Source organism: Furipterus horrens, unplaced genomic scaffold (assembly GCF_987537825.1).
Source record: "Furipterus horrens unplaced genomic scaffold, mFurHor1.1.pri manual_scaffold_3, whole genome shotgun sequence".
Lineage (NCBI taxonomy): Eukaryota > Metazoa > Chordata > Mammalia > Chiroptera > Furipteridae > Furipterus > Furipterus horrens.
Genome location: NW_028327173.1, coordinates 5,852,422 through 5,868,816, shown reverse-complemented (window position 1 = coordinate 5,868,816; position 16,395 = coordinate 5,852,422). Strand labels below are relative to the sequence as shown.

The 16,395-nt window shown below is 41.0% G+C and overlaps 1 protein-coding gene across 7 annotated transcripts in view; it reads right to left on the bottom strand.

The window, feature by feature from the left end:
• The window catches only part of KIF1B (kinesin family member 1B), a 132,275-nt gene that overhangs the window by 26,664 nt on the left and 89,216 nt on the right, over positions 1–16,395 (bottom strand). For 4 of the 7 annotated variants that reach the window (XM_090268568.1, XM_090268571.1, XM_090268570.1 and 1 more), the window contains 10 exons: positions 15,758–15,936; positions 14,723–14,860; positions 13,303–13,551; positions 8,239–8,357; positions 6,967–7,052; positions 6,504–6,633; positions 6,163–6,325; positions 3,865–3,955; positions 2,465–2,583; positions 1,487–1,542 (listed from right to left, as the gene is read on the bottom strand). In XM_090268568.1, coding sequence (XP_090124694.1) covers positions 1,487–1,542; positions 2,465–2,583; positions 3,865–3,955; positions 6,163–6,325; positions 6,504–6,633; positions 6,967–7,052; positions 8,239–8,357; positions 13,303–13,551; positions 14,723–14,860; positions 15,758–15,936 — 1,330 coding nt within the window. The remainder of the gene's footprint in view (positions 1–1,486; positions 1,543–2,464; positions 2,584–3,864; positions 3,956–6,162; positions 6,326–6,503; positions 6,634–6,966; positions 7,053–8,238; positions 8,358–13,302; positions 13,552–14,722; positions 14,861–15,757; positions 15,937–16,395) is intronic. The other 3 variants (XM_090268573.1, XM_090268574.1, XM_090268575.1) reach the window with 1 other exon arrangement.

The following is a 16,395-nucleotide window of genomic DNA, read 5'->3' as shown; positions in this document are numbered from 1 at the left end:
CTAAATACAGGATTCTGTAAATCTTTCATGACACATTTTCTTCAGATTTAAATTCCATATTCTTAACTGTATATTATAATGAAATGCATTAGCCAAAACCCAGTATTTCAAGAATTTCAGATTCTACATAATGGGCATCTTGAAACACTACACAGAAACTCTGAAGTCTGGCAATACAAAAAGGGTTCTCTGCTTGGAACCTGAGCGCTCTGGAGTGAGAGTCCAGTGACTTGGGATCTGATTACTGTTCAACCACAGAAGACCTATGTGACTTTGGTTGAGTCGCCTACCCTCTGGAAGTCTGTCTCCTCTTTTATAAAATGAAGATCATAGTATATCACCTGCTATCTCAGAAAGGTGCTATGAGGATCCTGACACAACGGAGCTAAAGGGGCTTTAAGAACAACACAGCCCTGTTCCTGAATGTAGCCTGTCAGCACTACCCATCCCGGCTGAATTCCACAGGAGCTGGCGATGCTAGTCAACAGGGAAAGAGGGTTATTGATTCTGGCAATCATCTAAGGGTCAGAATGCAAAACCAGAAGCATTAAAAAAACAAAACATGTACTAATAAAAACCTTTGAAATTAAAATACTAACGCAAAGACACCAAACAAACAAGGAGCCCTCCGCCCAGGCGGGGTGGAAGAGGCACCAGCAGACGTGGGCTTCCTGAACCTCTCTGAAGCCAACGCGGCAGCGTCTTGTCAACGTGCTGAAGTCGGCTTTCAGCTCAGGTAGCAAACGGGAAGGTCGGTGCTTCACACAGACAGGCTTTGGGAAAAGCCCCGAGGACGGTTCTCCATCTAGGCAGAGCTTATTTAGCTACTAACCATCTCGTTTAGGGACCCTCTCCCTCTGGCAGCTGGGGACTGGCCGAAAAAGAAGAGGCGGCACAGGGTCAGCCCCATCCTGGAAGGCGGCAGCAGCGGAGGAAGCGAGCGCACTGGCGTGCTCAGAAAACGTGTCCGCCGCACGCACACTCACAGAGCCAGACACGAGAAACCGTCTCAGGTCAACCTTTCTCTCATGGTCTGAAGGCAGGATGGCCATGGGGAGGACAGAGGCGGAGAGGGAGCACAGGGTGGGGTGGGAATGTGGGCAACGAGGAAAAAGCATGAAAGTAAACAACAACGAAAATCAAAACAAGAGAAATGAACATGCAGGATAAATTTAATGTGCAAGGAGATGCCCAGTCACCTGACAGTTATGGGGAGTTACATACATAGTGGAGAGATTCAGAACAGGGAACTACGAAAACTGACAATAAGAAGACCACAGAACTGGCAGTAATAGAGTCCTATTGCTTCTGACTTCTTATTTTAAATAATGAGCTAATAATTCTAGTTCCTGCCAGACACAAGAATACATAAGGATGCACAGAAATGGAGCAGGAATGAGAGTATGATTTTTATGTCAAAAGCCATTCAGAATAAGAGATGTATTCACATGGAGAAACATATGCAAAGAACGCAGCTGGAGCTCACCTGGCTTGGAGAGTGGCATGGGTGGAGGAAAGAATCGTCGAGATGGCTGAGGTGGGCTGCGAAGGAAGGAAGACAAAGATCTTGAAGACTAAGAAGAGTCCCATGTTAATAATAATGGCATATTTACGTTCCCTTTAGACACAGATGGTTTGTACTTGCAACTCCAGCATAGTATCAGATACCAGACATAATTCTACAGAGTGAAACTGAGGCTCAGACATTTTACTAAAGGCCTCCTTCTAAGTCACGGCTAATAAATGAAACAGGAGCATTCTGTTAACACCGACAAATTGCCATCATACCAAAGTCCCCACCATTGCTTTCCTCAACAATTTTGATGTCTCCACTTAGAGCAGCGGTTCTCAACCTGTGGGCTGCGACCCCTTTGGGGTCGAATGACCCTTTCACAGGAGTCACCTAAGACCATCAGAAAACACATACATAATTACATATTGTTTTGTGATTAATCACTATGCTTTAATTATGTTCAATCTGTAACAATGAAAATACATCCTGCATATCAGATATTTACGTTACAATTCATAACAGTAGCAAAATTACAGTTATGAGGTAGCAATAAAAATAATTTTATGGTTGGGGGTCCCCACAACATGAGGAACTGTATTAAAGGGTCACGGCATTAGGAAGGTTGAGAACCACTGACTTAGAGCTTATATGCTTCATAACGTTCTGGGTGGGTAGGAACAATTATACAGAATTTCATGTTATATCCCTGTCCCCCTCACCTTTCGGTCCTATTCAACATCTCTTCCTACAAAAAGATAGTACTCAAGATTACCTGGGAAAAAGTCAATTCACTCTACCTACAATCAGTGATTAGGTGGCAGAGGAAACAAAAGGTAACATATACAGTGTTATTTAGTTTTCTTAATCCCTCAAAAGATTTCTTTCTTTCCAGCAAATGACAGTAACAATGATAATATCAATAACAAAAATCTTTGCTCATTTGGCCCTAACCTGTTCAGGTCCTGTCCTTGCAGGTGAGGTGGGTGTTGCTGATAATGCCCGAAAACTTCAAATACTATAGGCTTGGTTTTAATATATTCCACGAACGACTCGGTGACCTCCACTGCAATCTAAGAAGGAATAAAGCGAAGCTAGATTAGGGAAAGACTGATCGTAAGAACACAGAACTTCTGCTGCAATCAGAGCTTTGGCACCGGTGAGCACTCAGTATGTGCTGGGGATTTTCCTTACTACGGAGGCCTCCCACAACAAAGATGAGCCAGGGTCTCCTCTCCGGTTTTCACTATGAAGGGAGTTCACTGAGCTCCAGGCACTCAAGACCCTCCATCATCTGGCCGAAGAGACCTCTGCTGCGCTGCTGCCCTTCACACAATTGCTTTTTCAGCTTCACGGAACTCACCTGCCCCACCCTCTGCTGTGCCTAAAGATGGCCCCAGCTGCAGTCCTGCCTGCAAGGCCTTCCACATCTGCATGTCTCTAAGTCACTCCTGTACTTCAAGGCCCAGCCAAACAGTGCAGTAACAACGCTAAGGAAAACATGCCTGCTGACCATGTGCCAGGTACAATGCCAAGTCTGACCCAACTTTTAAATTTTTTAATTTTTTAGAGAGAGAGGAAAGGTGGGGAGAAAGAGAAAGACAGGGAGAGAGAGAGAGATATTTCTTTCATTCCCCATATCCATGCATTCACTGGTTGCTTCTTGTATGTGCCCTGACAAGGGGTCAAACCCACAACCTTGGCCTATTGGCATGATGCTTTAACCAAATGAGCTACCCAGCCAGGGTTGACCTGCCTTTTCTTATTTATACTATATCCTCCAGGAAATGCCACTTCTTTTCTATATCCAACCGTTCCCCTCAACAACACAAAAAGTAACTCAAAGCATCTTTCTGTTAATGGAATATACTCCGCATATTCAAGAGCTGTAAAGGGCATTAATGGATTCATCATAATATCAGTGACAAGGAAGACAGAATCGAATCTGAATCTTAAGTTACAGAGGTATTTAATAATTTTTATCTTATTTGCAACTGAACAATATAAGTACCTTACGGTTTTAAGGACAATAAATATATTAACTTTAACAAATCTCATACTAAAATGCTTACTTGTCTAGGAAGGAAACACTAAAACAACTCACTACATTCAAAGTGATGGAAGATTTTAGTGGCAGGTTAACCTGGACACCACGCATGGGGCCCATGGTAATCCAGGGAAGGCCAGCTGCTCTGTCACCCCCCACCCCCCATTGTCTATTCTCCCCACAGAGCCTCCCTCACACAGCTGCTCACATTATCATCCTGCCCGGCCTGAGAAAACCCAAGAGAGCCCACACATGACTGCCTCACACCAACCCACAATACGTTTGCAAAAATGTCCATGTCACTTACATTCTGCACGTGATAAAAGCCCAGAGGACTTCCTCTGCCATTGTTTTTGAGGGGTTCAGTGGAGAATGCTTCATCATGGCGATGCAAAAAGCTTAATGGAAAAATAAGACATGAGAATTTTTCATTAAATGGTTTAATCAGGATCTATGTTGTAAGAGCTCGACTTGGATCGCATGGAAAGAAACACCTACTTAAGCGGAGTCCTTAATTGAGCATATGATTTACATGTCCCTGTCAAAACATTTTCCATATCACTCAGCATTTTAAATTCTATTTCAGAAATGACTGCAAAATACACTGACCCCGATCCCTCAGCTATGGGGATGGACAGGCAGAAGCACCTTAGAGAACGTGCAGAGTGATTTCAGTAAACTCCTGCTCCTTCGTAGTTCTCACTGAGAATAAAAATCATGGAGTCGTTTTGTGTAGAAAAGATCCTTGCCAAGTCTTTCGCAGACCAGCTATGAGTAGAAGCAAATGCCACCTCTTGCAAAAAGTCTTTCCTGATTCACCCAAATAGTTCTGTGCTCCCACAGCACTAGGAACCTAATTTCCTTCAACAGTAATGATTTCACTGTTTGTAACAATGTATTCGTAAGTCTGTCTCCCCAAATGACAGTGAGTTTCTCCCACGGGCTTGAAATAATAGAAGATGCTTCCAAAATATTTGTTGAATCAGTGGGCTATGTTCATTTGTTCTCACAAATAGTGAGGTTTTATTATTTTCTCTCCCTCCCTATTGTATGTTTGAAATAAAAAGAAGCAAAGCATTAAAACATCCTCAATACCAAGATTTACTGCCAGACAGAACTATCCGTTAAAAAGACATCCCATACTCCTGCAAGACAAGCAGAAAAGAATACTTTGGCTAGGGGGCAGAGAGACCAGGATAATGAACTCCTTGGCTTCCAAATTAGTTGACTGCCTGAGGACTACACATTGTACCCAGCAGAGGTGGGTGATCTCTGACCTACACTTTTCCAATGCTCTGCCTGCAGCAGGTGCAGTTATCCTGGGGTCCCACACGGATGACACGGGAGATCAGTCACAGTTTTCTACAGCTGTACATGCCCTACGCAGGCCAGATGGAAGTTTGTAAAAACCGAAAAAGGATTGAGTCTTCTCTCAATATGAGCCAACGTGCCCTTCCCTCCAGCACCAACACCAGATGGACATGATGCTCTTTTTAGGAGGTTTTAGGACAAAAGTCAACATACTACTGTCACTTTAGACATCAGTTAACCACATAGGCTTTTGCCATTAAATATATCAGTTGCCTGAGCAAAACTGTGAAAGTTCAAAAAAAAAACAAAAACAAAAACAAAAAAAACACAAAAAACTGATTCACTTAGCTAACTAATTCCATCCCACTCTAAATTTGAAGCTTTTAATGAAAACACATTAAATAGGCAAAACCATTAGTACCAGATGGATAATATTTTAATGATTACGAGTTACAGAAAACTATATATGTAGTAATCACATTGAGTTCAGGGCTTGGCGAAACTCCCTGTAAAAGCAATGCTTTGTGAACTGCACCAGGACCCTAGGAAGGCCACACAGCGAAGGAGAGGCGTGGCAGAACTCTGACGCAGCCTTTTGGTGGCACCAGTGGCAAACTGGACTTCAGGAACAGGACATCATTCTCTTGTAGTGTGGCCCTTTCCTAACACTGCAAAGATATATTGATCTTGGAGGTATTAAAACTTCGGATTCTCAAAAAAGTGTTTTCCTAGGGAGGCTGCAAGAAGAAAGCACCTAGAATATAGTCAAGAGGGTTATAGGATGGAAACAGCTTGTAAGTGGATGAGAAATAAACCTATCGCATCTTCTCCATATACTACCTTTTTTTTTCAATTGATATAGAAAATTAATGTTAATCATGTTATCTAAATTTTCTTTTTTCCCTATTATTAATTAGGCATACTTAGTAACTAAATAATTCATTGCTTTCAGATTTATTAATAAAACATTTCAGCATAAAGAGCATTAAAAAGACTAATAAACAGGCTTATCTGGATCAGAGCCTACATTTGTTTCAGAGAGGGACAGTCCACCACAGCACCTTCTAGCAGGAGGCGTGGCCACACTCCTCCCCATTATGAAACTCTTTGTTTCATTTCATTACAGGTTTCCGGTTCCTGTTCCCACCTTGAGTGAAGAAAGCATTTTATTTCAGAGACTGGCGGTCACTAATTCTCAGGAGTGTTAGTACCTCACAAATGTCAGACAGTCTACAGAGCACAGAGGACATCGCCGGGGTTAACGGGGGGCAGGCAGAGCGAAGTGGCAGCTTACTTGAACTGACAGAAGATATCTGCATACTCTGGGAGGATCCCACTGGCCTGCAGCACTGTCACACGGAAAGTGAAGGCACTGCCCAGTTTCAGGTGGTTGCCAATCTCTTCAGAAAACCCTTCCATTACCATCTTCCCATCCAGCAAAGTGCTTGACTTCAAATCTGAAGAGGGTCAAATGAACACACATCTGGTTAAAATGATGCACAGAACACCCTTCAAAGAGGAGCATAGGACATTCTTTCCATTCCTAGTGAATGAAAGTGACTATCTCCTTGACAATAATTGAGATTTTTCCCTCTTTGGAAATGTCCCCAATCATAGTAAGCTGTGTCTACGCACCAAAGTCATTCATTCGAATGATTTCTTCTGGAGGGGTGATGACCTCAGAACTCTGACCCTGTCCTTCCACAATCCTCAGCTCTTCCAAGGACAGACCAGAACGAGTCATTGCAACTGAAGAAAAGTCACTCTGAAAACAAGGCGGGGGTGGGGTGGGGGGAAGGCAGATGACAAAGTAGTATCATAATAATTTCCCCCAGATTCCTTTCTTTTGTTTATTTGCCTAACGAATAACAGTGACTGCAAAATTCTGTGGATTAAGAGCTGCCTGAGAAAAGACAATATATAAAAATATAAATTATTGTACTTCTTAGACATGTCCCATATTCTAATAAACACCCTCTGGCTGCCTATACTTTTTAGTTCTAGGTAGAGAATTGTTCTCCAATGCTGAACATCCTTCTTATAAACCTGTCTACTTTCTCTTTCCATTAGATGTTCCTCTTCCTGGAAGGTTTCTCACCTGATTAAAGTACTCGTTATCAAAAGATATTTTAGCTGTTCCTGACTGTCGAATTCCAGAGCCGTAATCAGGAGCTTCTTCATCCGCTAGGTAGAGAAACAAATGAGCAAAGATTGAATGGGGCAGAGGGGGGACAACTCTTACTGGATTATAAAATAAATAATTAAGTAGTGGAATCTTAGGTTCCGAGAACTTTAATACAAGAGTAGACACCAAAGGACAAGTCCTTTTGCTTAAGAAAGAAAAAATGAGAACGAAGCAGGCAAATCACACAGGCTGCTTTCAACTCTGCTCACGTTACCTTTCCCAACCCCCTCAGCTCAAATGAGACCAGTTAGTAAAGAATCAAGTTTTATTTTTGATATTGTTCAAATGTCATATCTAAAAATACTGACCCTGCCCTGGCTGGTGTGGCTCAGTGGATTAAGTGCTGGCCTGCAAACCAAAGGGTCACCAGTTCGATTCCCAGTCAGGGTACACGCCTGGGTTGCAGACCAGGTCCCCAGTTGGGGGTGTGCAAGAGGCAACCACACATCGATGTTTCTCCCCCTCTCTTTCTCCCTCCTTCCCTTCTCTCTAAAGATAAACAAAATCTTTAAAAAAAAAAAAAAAACCAAAAAGCTGATCCTTACTCTTGGCAAGATTATATTCAATAATATTCAATAAATATTCTAAAATATTAGACTGACTTGTGGAGATTTCCCAAAACTCAATACTGGTGACTATGTTGCAGATTTCCACGGGGAAAAGCTGAAGAGTCACTAAACACAGCATAGCATTTAGAAATCAAAACAGAAAAATTACAGGAAACGGCCACATTCTTCCCTCAGAATGTAGGCTGGATCAGGGAGAAGTATCAGACTCTTGATCCATGTAGCGCAAAGCAACAGCTGAAGGACAGAAATGTCTAAAAGTACCCTGAGAGAAAAAGTAGGCAAGAAAAAGTCCTGAAAGTACTGTGTTACTTCTGAAGCAGTTAATATACATTATTTAAAATGCAAATGATTTTTATAAAGTTAATCCATGAGTTGTCTTGCAAGTTAAAGGAAATCCCTTTACCCCGTTATTCCAAACCAGCAGTGGCCCAGACCAAACAGAATCTGTTTCTGATGCATGGGAACAATGGTTAGAAAAGGAAGCAGCAAAGCCTTTCTCCAAGACAGACACACGCGTGGCAGTGTGCGTGTGTAAGCGGGGCGTGGCCCTCACAGACTGCCTGCTTTGTTCCCAGCAAATAATCTGCGGCTCACGTGTCAGAAGAGGGTCACCTACCTGCAATGGCCTGTACAGCCACACGCAGAAATCCCCGCACTTCACCCTTCTCACTGACAATGGCCACCTTGTGGATCAGGGGTACGGGATACAGCAGATTGCTCAGGTAAACAAATGCCCTAGAGACAGAAACCGGGAGACAAACACCTGAGCATCCCAGACAGCGAAGCTGGCTGTCAAATTTATCAAAAACACCTTTGTGAACTGGGCTGGCTTCTAGGCCCTGTCTTAAGGTTACCTCTCGGACTGCTCTGTACTCTCAGACTACCTCAAACTGCTGTTTAGCACAGATAATATATAAACAAATGCAAATACTTGGTAACAGTTGACAGACCAACTTGCACCAAATTAATTACTACTCTCTATAAAAATTACTGCTATAGGTAGAAGAGTAACAATTGGAAGCACACTTTCCAGATACTGATCTATAACTACTTCTAAGGGTGGGGAAAAGGGAGCCCATTAAAGAGCTTAACCTTTTAATGTAAGGAATTATGAAGAGGTTTATTTTGTTCTTCCCAGTAGCTAAAACAGAAATCCGGAGATAAAAAAGGCAGAAGAATGTGACTGAGCTAGGTCTAAAGTAGATTTCAAGTCACAGTGTTATGGGTCTTTATTTTTGGTCTAAGAAACGATTAGTATCTTCAGGCTGGGTTACTGACACATATGGGTGGGGAGGCTATGTAGCCAGAAGCTTCTGAGCAGCCAGCTTATAGGAGCCTCTGGGTGGGAGTCAAGATAAACACCAAGGAGAAGACAGCTGATGCCTAAAGCATCGCTTTTGCTCCTAAGATCCAAAACCTAATTCAGAAATGCACATACAAAAGGTAAGTTACAGATCTAACATTTTCCATTTTAAATGACCTGACAAAGTTCTATCCCATTTGTACTCTTTCTCTTCTTTCATTATGTTGTAGCCATTGATTTTTTTAAAGCAATGAAAACTGGTGATCACAAAGCTTAGTGAATAGGAAATAGAATGCAGTTTCTACTCTTATTCCTATCTTCCCACTTGACACATGCTGATCTTTGAACACAAGACAAGACAGAGAATAAACATTTGCATCAAGAAATCAAACCACACATGTCTGTTTTTTTTTCCTGCTTTGAAAAATCTACTTTAAAACAGAGAAAAGGAAGATGAATGGGTTCTTGGGATTTCAACTCAAAGTAATGAAAACAATTCTGAAAATAGACAAAATAACACCACAGAAAAACAAATGTTAAAACTTTAAGAGCATAAATAAAATATGAATGAAAAGTATAACAAAATAACTTCAAATGAACATTAAACCAGATAAAATGACATCTACTTCCCTTTCAGTCTGCTCCAAAGGTGGGAGGGCAGTGCTACGAAACAGAGGGTTAAAGCTTTGTTGTACAAAAAAATTAAAACCTGAAAAGTCTTCTTAAAAATTTACAAACAAGACTCTCAAACATCAACAACTGTGACAGAGTTTAAAGACTAAGAATTTGGCATAAGGTACCAAATGGATCATTCCACGTCCAAAGTCAGTGAACACACAATACAAGACCACTTTCAGCTCTTCATGGCAATCCAGCCAGACTTGCTCACTTCAATGCCTCGGCCATAAAGAGCCATTGCGTGTGCTCGTCCCCTGCCTGGAGTCCTCTCTGAACCCCACTGCCTAACTTGTGCCTTTAATTCCACATCTTGAGGTCTTACTCCAAACACCAATCTTTCACGCCAGGTCCTCCCAATGTTACATGATCTCAGTAACATGCACGACTCCAGCATTGCTATGACTGACATTTATTTATTTATGCGATTAGTTAATCTGTCTCATCCACCAGACTATAAACCCATGAGGGCAGGAACCACATCTGGTCTTGCTGGCCAGTGGCGAGTGATTGAACATCTAAGTACATGAGTAAATGAGTAAATGAGAAAATGAATCTTTAAGTATAGGTAGAAGATTTTTCCAGAAAACTGGGTTCTACCCAAGATAGAGAAGCAAAGCCATCCAACTTTATACTAGGTTGATTTTTCAAAGCATTAGTCACAATGAATACTAACTACACAGAATGTGTTTAGATTTTCAACTATGCTTAACTTGCGATAGTTATTTTTTTATACTTAAAAATAGCTATTCAAAAACAGGAACCCCTGTTTTTAATTTTTAAAAAGCGTACCACTTGAAGGCACAGCATATCATGTTCCCATACACTCATTGCAATAAAGTACTGTCAGAGCACACACTGAAGACAGACTGTCTTTTCTGCCTATGGCAATGGCTATTCCAAATGTGCGAGAACAGAAGTATTGTTATAGAGTTCTCCTTTTAGAAAAGAGAATTCTATAATTCTATTGTAGTGTCGGGATTATCAATGCTGTATAAAAGCTCTCCTCTGGAGTTTCTGAACTAGAATTTTAGTAATTACTGGACACTCTTGAGAGTCCTTATACCTTGACTAGCAGACTGAAGGAGAACAGGGATGAAAGAGGGAAAGATGTAAAGGATATATTAGCAGAAAGTTCTATGAAGTTACATCAAAAAGGGAAACCAATTTTGTCAACATAAAGATAAGAAAAATCAGCATGATTATGGTTCTAGTTACAGAAAGAATGTCAGGTCAGGTAGGTCACAGAATAACCATCTTTTGTCCCCTTTGAACCCAGAAGAGTATCTTAAATACTTTACATGTCACCCCAAATTATGATGGATGGTTTATAACATCCCAGCATGCTATAACAGAATAGCTAAAGGGACAAGCTCTTTTAATTTGCATATAAAAATTCACTGGAGGCAGCCAAGGAACAAAACTTACAAATGGAATTTCACAAGAAACTGGAAATTTTTACAAGCGAATTGTATTTGTAATCACATGCCAATAGAGGAAACCCAATCCTGTGAGTCACAACAATAGGAGAGATGTTGCTCCTCCTACATGTACAATGACCGCTGTATAACTAAGTGATGTTGCACTGTTATAAATTGTTCACAGATGAGAAATGTAGTCAAGAAAGGAAATAAAGAGCTCTCCTTCACTTTACTGAGGGCTGATTTCACCTCCTCCTCTAGCCTCTGTCTCAGAGGCCAAAGTTTGTTTTAGAACCTGGGAACCCAAACAAATGGAAAGGTCAATTCCTGAGCTATAGCGCCATAAACATTTTATTTGAAAATCAAAGTTGAGTTGATTGCTTTATATCTACACTTAAATCTGATATGATTAAAATGAATAAAACTAGAGAGAAAATAATACATATATCTTACATCAGTAAATTGCCACATTAAATGGGGTTCTGTCTTAAGTTTTCTATATAACTGATTCAAAATACAAATGCTTTGGGATTAAACTCTTCCCCAGGGTACCTCATTTTGCCAGTGTGGGGGACAGAATCTGAAAGATAAAAAAGATCCTTAAGGCTCTTTTTCTCCTACCTAACTTTTACTTTTACACTTGAGAACCCAGCAAGCCTGAGGGTTAAGTGGCCTGTCTGAACTCAGGACCCAGGCTGCTCCTGACAATCAGGTCAGTGTTCTTCTCACAGAGCCCAGTAGTGACGCTCCCCACTCCTCACTGTGTGGCGACCCAGAACCTCAATGAGCAGCATCAGAAGCTGCGCACCAGAACCAAGCAGTTTAAGGGCAGAAACGTGGTTCTAACCTCGGACTCTTTTAGTAGAGGATGGGAGTGTGCTGATGGACACAGGCAGCCAAAAAGTAAAGCAAGCATCACGGTCCCATTATTTGTACATAGAATTACCTTTCTCAATTTTAATATAAATCAGCTTCTCTGAAATTCTAAGCATCTGTTCCCGGCAATACACCAGTAGAAAACAAGATTCATGGTTATATAATCCCTTTATGCTTATCCATGGAAAAACTGAATAAATATCTCTTCACCACTGTAAAACCCTGAGACTAATATTACGACCCATAGTCCTAACTGAGGCTTTCGTTCCTATCAAAAAGCTTTTATTTTCCCCCCTTTTCATTATAGTGATAATCTTCTACATTATCCATTTAGTTTTAATCAGGTAACCACCACCACACTATGAGCTAAGTGTTAGAAACTTATGTTTTTACTGGGTCAGGAGACCGTTGCCCTTGAACTTTTAGATAACGGGTGCTTATCCATTTAACACTGACATAATTCCCTTATTTTGAAAGGATTCAACAGGATGTGGTTCTAATCAACCATTTCATTAAATTTAATACCTTAAAACCTGGACATACTTTTTGGTTAATCCAGTGAATGCTGCTCTGTTGAGTTTGTAATTAAAATTACTTCAGCATGAAAACTGGACGTAGACAAAGACACCGGTATTAGGAGCGTGGGCAGGAGAGTCCTGGGTCACTGACGGACGGAGCCGGAGACAGCACCTCAGTTTGGTGAATTAAACTTACCACGCAAGTTTCATGTACGGGTGAACAAATACCCATTGTTGATGGTGCCCACAGATAACTTCATGGGATTCATCATTACAAAGCCCATAGGTAAAATTTTAGCAGAAGCCAGGGATCTACAGATAGGCTCAGGGAAACTGGCCAAAGAAGCCATCTGTTTCAGATGAAAAGGAAACTCTTGTGTTCCTGATTCTTTTCTGCACTGAGAAGACTGAGGAGAAAGTAAACCCTACTACTCCTCCTGACTCCACTGATGTCCTCTTGCTTCCTGCTGACGCCATGGATCGCTCAGCCTAACTAACCTTGGGCTTGCTCTGCTCTTTCTCAGGTTCTCACCTATGCTTCCTTACTCGCATTCCTACAAAAAGGAAACGTTAGACCACAATGACATTCTTCAGTTCTGTAACCCTGGACTCCTAAGCTTTAATCACTTTCTCCTCTGGAGTTTCCTCCTTTAGAAGAATATTATTGCACAATTTAAGACAGAGTCCCCCGAGTAGCCTTCACCCATTGCCCTGGGCTGCACCAAGTAGACCCAGTACCTTACTAACACTGCCTGAGGACTCCCTCTAACCAGATCAGTAAGTCATGAATTGAATTGGCTAAAGCAAGATCATCCAAAATTGCACAAGGAGCCTCTTTAGAGCAAGAGCTGGTCCCTTTTTGCCTTTCTCACAGTAACCTCACCAACCTTCCCACTAAAATGAACCATGGGGATCGGTCGTAAAACGGGTCATGCCCGTCACTGAAGAGATCTGATCCCTCCTCCGTCCCTGCGTCAGAGCCGGTGTCATCCACGAATGCCTCATCATCAAAATCCTCCATCTCATCTTGCTGCTCGTCAGCCAGCTCAGTGATGTCGGAATCGGCCGTGGAAAAAGTGGGGGAGGGTGTGCGGTCGGCAAGGCGCTCATTCACACAGCCATGGAAAATGGGGGAGCTAGACACCAGGTAAGACGCCAAATGACACAGCCAAGGAGAGAGGAATAGTTGGTTAAACAGGAAGCTACAGGTGCCAGCAGCACAGAACCCACTGAGGAATCCACACAATAAAAGCAAGTGAAAAGCAAAAGGATAAAATAAGCATAAATCATCTGATTCAGGTGAAAGGGAACAATGAATGATCCTTAGAATAAGAAAGCAAAAAAAAAACACATAAGTAGAATATCCCAGGTAAAAAATGTGCCCTGAAACGTTTATATTCTCCGGTTTGCACAAAAGATCAGGACCCAGGCCTCAAAGGACCCCTCAATATTAGATAAAACAATGCCTAAATTTTTATTCCAATTCCCATATCATCTGGGGGCACCAAACAAAATGCATGAACAAACTGGTATATGGCAAAGCAAAAATGTGCCTTGCGTGGATAAACCTGTTTGGCCAATTCATCTCTTTAAAAACATTCCACTATCAGAGCAGAGTAAAAAACACTTCATCTTTTTCAAAATACTATGACTTCAGCTTTTCCTTTCTCACCGAGGTCCTTTAAAACCGTCAGGAAGATTTTGCAATTGAAAAACAATTTAAATTCTGAAATCATTAAGCTGAAAACTTACATTTCTCTGCTTTTTAAATTCTAAACCTCTAAGAACTTGCCTCAATATTAACTCAGGGACTATTTATTTTCATTAAATATTGAAAGTATGTTTACAGAAAAGAGACTCAAAGGAACTACCAAGGTGTGCAGCTAATTCACCCTGGCACAGACTACAGTGAGCTGAATTGCTTTAAAAAAAAAGTGAGGACATTTCAGATCATGAAGAGGGTGCAGTCTGATAAGTTGTGAATCATACCACAATATTAAACTATTAGATACAGACACAGGTTTTCTTTTTCTTTTAAATCGGTCTTGTTCAACTGTAAGAAATTTTGTGAATGAGTTAAGAATCTGGGAAGACTATCAATTACTTTAAAAGTTTGAGACTTCAAACAAATATGGATGTTGAAATAAACTGAAGGGAAATATACCAAATGGTAGAGTGGTTGTGTAGGAGTGAACCAGATTGTAAATGGGGCCTTTTCTTTTATTTCTGTAGAACATGCCGAAGTTTTAAAGAATTAAAATAAAACTATTTATCATTTAAAAGATGTCAAATAAAATCATCACGTACCTTCCTACAAGTTTGAACCAATGGAAGCGATCATAAAACGGATCGCTGCCGCTCAGCGTGGTCTCGCCCTCCTCCTGGGCACCGGAGGCCACCTCCCCGGCCCTGTCGTACATCTCTCGCATCCAATCCAGCCTCTGCCTACAGAGCGAACAGAAATGCGCTGGGTTAATATCACAGGATTGCCCTGAAGTTTCACTTTGGAAGTATGTTCCACGCAAAATTTTTTTAAAAAGCTGCTTCCATCACTTAATGATATTAAATAAAAGGAAGGCTAAAAGTACAGAAACCAAAACAGTATCTAAAGTGTCTGGGTCTAGAGATCAGCCACCAAAAGTCAAGAATGGCTACCTAACCTCTACCGAGTCAGGAGAAATATTGTTCAATGGTGTACAGTATTCCCTCACTTATCGCGGGTACTACGTTCAAGACCCCCCTGCGAAGTAGGACCCTTACATTTATTCTACACTCTTAAATCTACGTAATTTTAACAACATACGTCTACAGTACCGCAAAATCCCGCGATATAGCGAAAAATCCATGATACATTAAATATATTTTTAAAAATCCCGCAATACAGTGAGGCCACAATAAGTGAACCGCAATATAGCAAGGGACTACTGTATCTCAACTATACTGAAACAGTGAAAAATACCTCATCATACTAAAAGCAAAGGAAGCTGCTTTATATCTTTCCTGTTTATTACTGGTCATCCTGAGATCCAGGACAGAAAAGATCAATAATTACTAGATCTAAGACAAAAATAGGTACCATAAAGTTAGAACACTTAAAATATAAGAGGGTCTATGAAGGGTAAATTTAAATCCTATCTACAAATGACAAAGGTGTTTGCTGAGTGGGATTCATTCACTTAGAAGAAAACGGATGGAGAGTAATATCACTGGCCAGAGACAGCATTTACAAGAACAAAAAAGGAAGCAGTAGTGAGAGCTCAGAGAACAGAGTTTGAAGGACGCCCCTCTCAGCCCATTACTATTTCCCAAGTAAAACAACTGGCTTTATGGTAAGTCTCATACTTGAGTTTCTCCAATGACCAATAATGTGTGGCTCCGTTCTTCAGATCCTGGACTTCCACTGCCACCACGGTACGAGGGAAAGGCCTGTCCCCATGGGCTTTTTCCATCTCAGTGGGAAGTAATTCAGGAGGTAAAGGGGAGTACAGCGTGTCAGTCAGCAGCACAAATTGAAACTGCACCTAAACAGAAAAACAAAGCAGCCGCACATGGCCTTTGATTTCAGGATGTAAGCTTCAGAGACAAGGAAATATAATCATGCCTGATGGAAAAGAAGTCAAACATATAGTACTGTGTATGCTCAACAAATAGCTTGTGATTAACTGGAAAACACACAAACAAACCCTCAGCCACTTATAAACTCATCATAGAGAATAATCCTAATTTAAAATTAAGCTATTTTAAGATTTTGTTTTCCTAGCCTGACACAGTATTTTTGCACAAACTAAAATCATAATACTATATATTTTGGTTGACTAGATGAAGACTTTTGTTGAACTTATACAGAAGACCCAAGAATGAATCTACCTAGTCTTTCACTAATGGAGAGAGAGGAACATGTCACAGTTTTCAATTTTAAATTCAGAGGATTACAACTACTACTCTTAAAATGTATTTACTGCCCTGGCTGGTATGGCTCA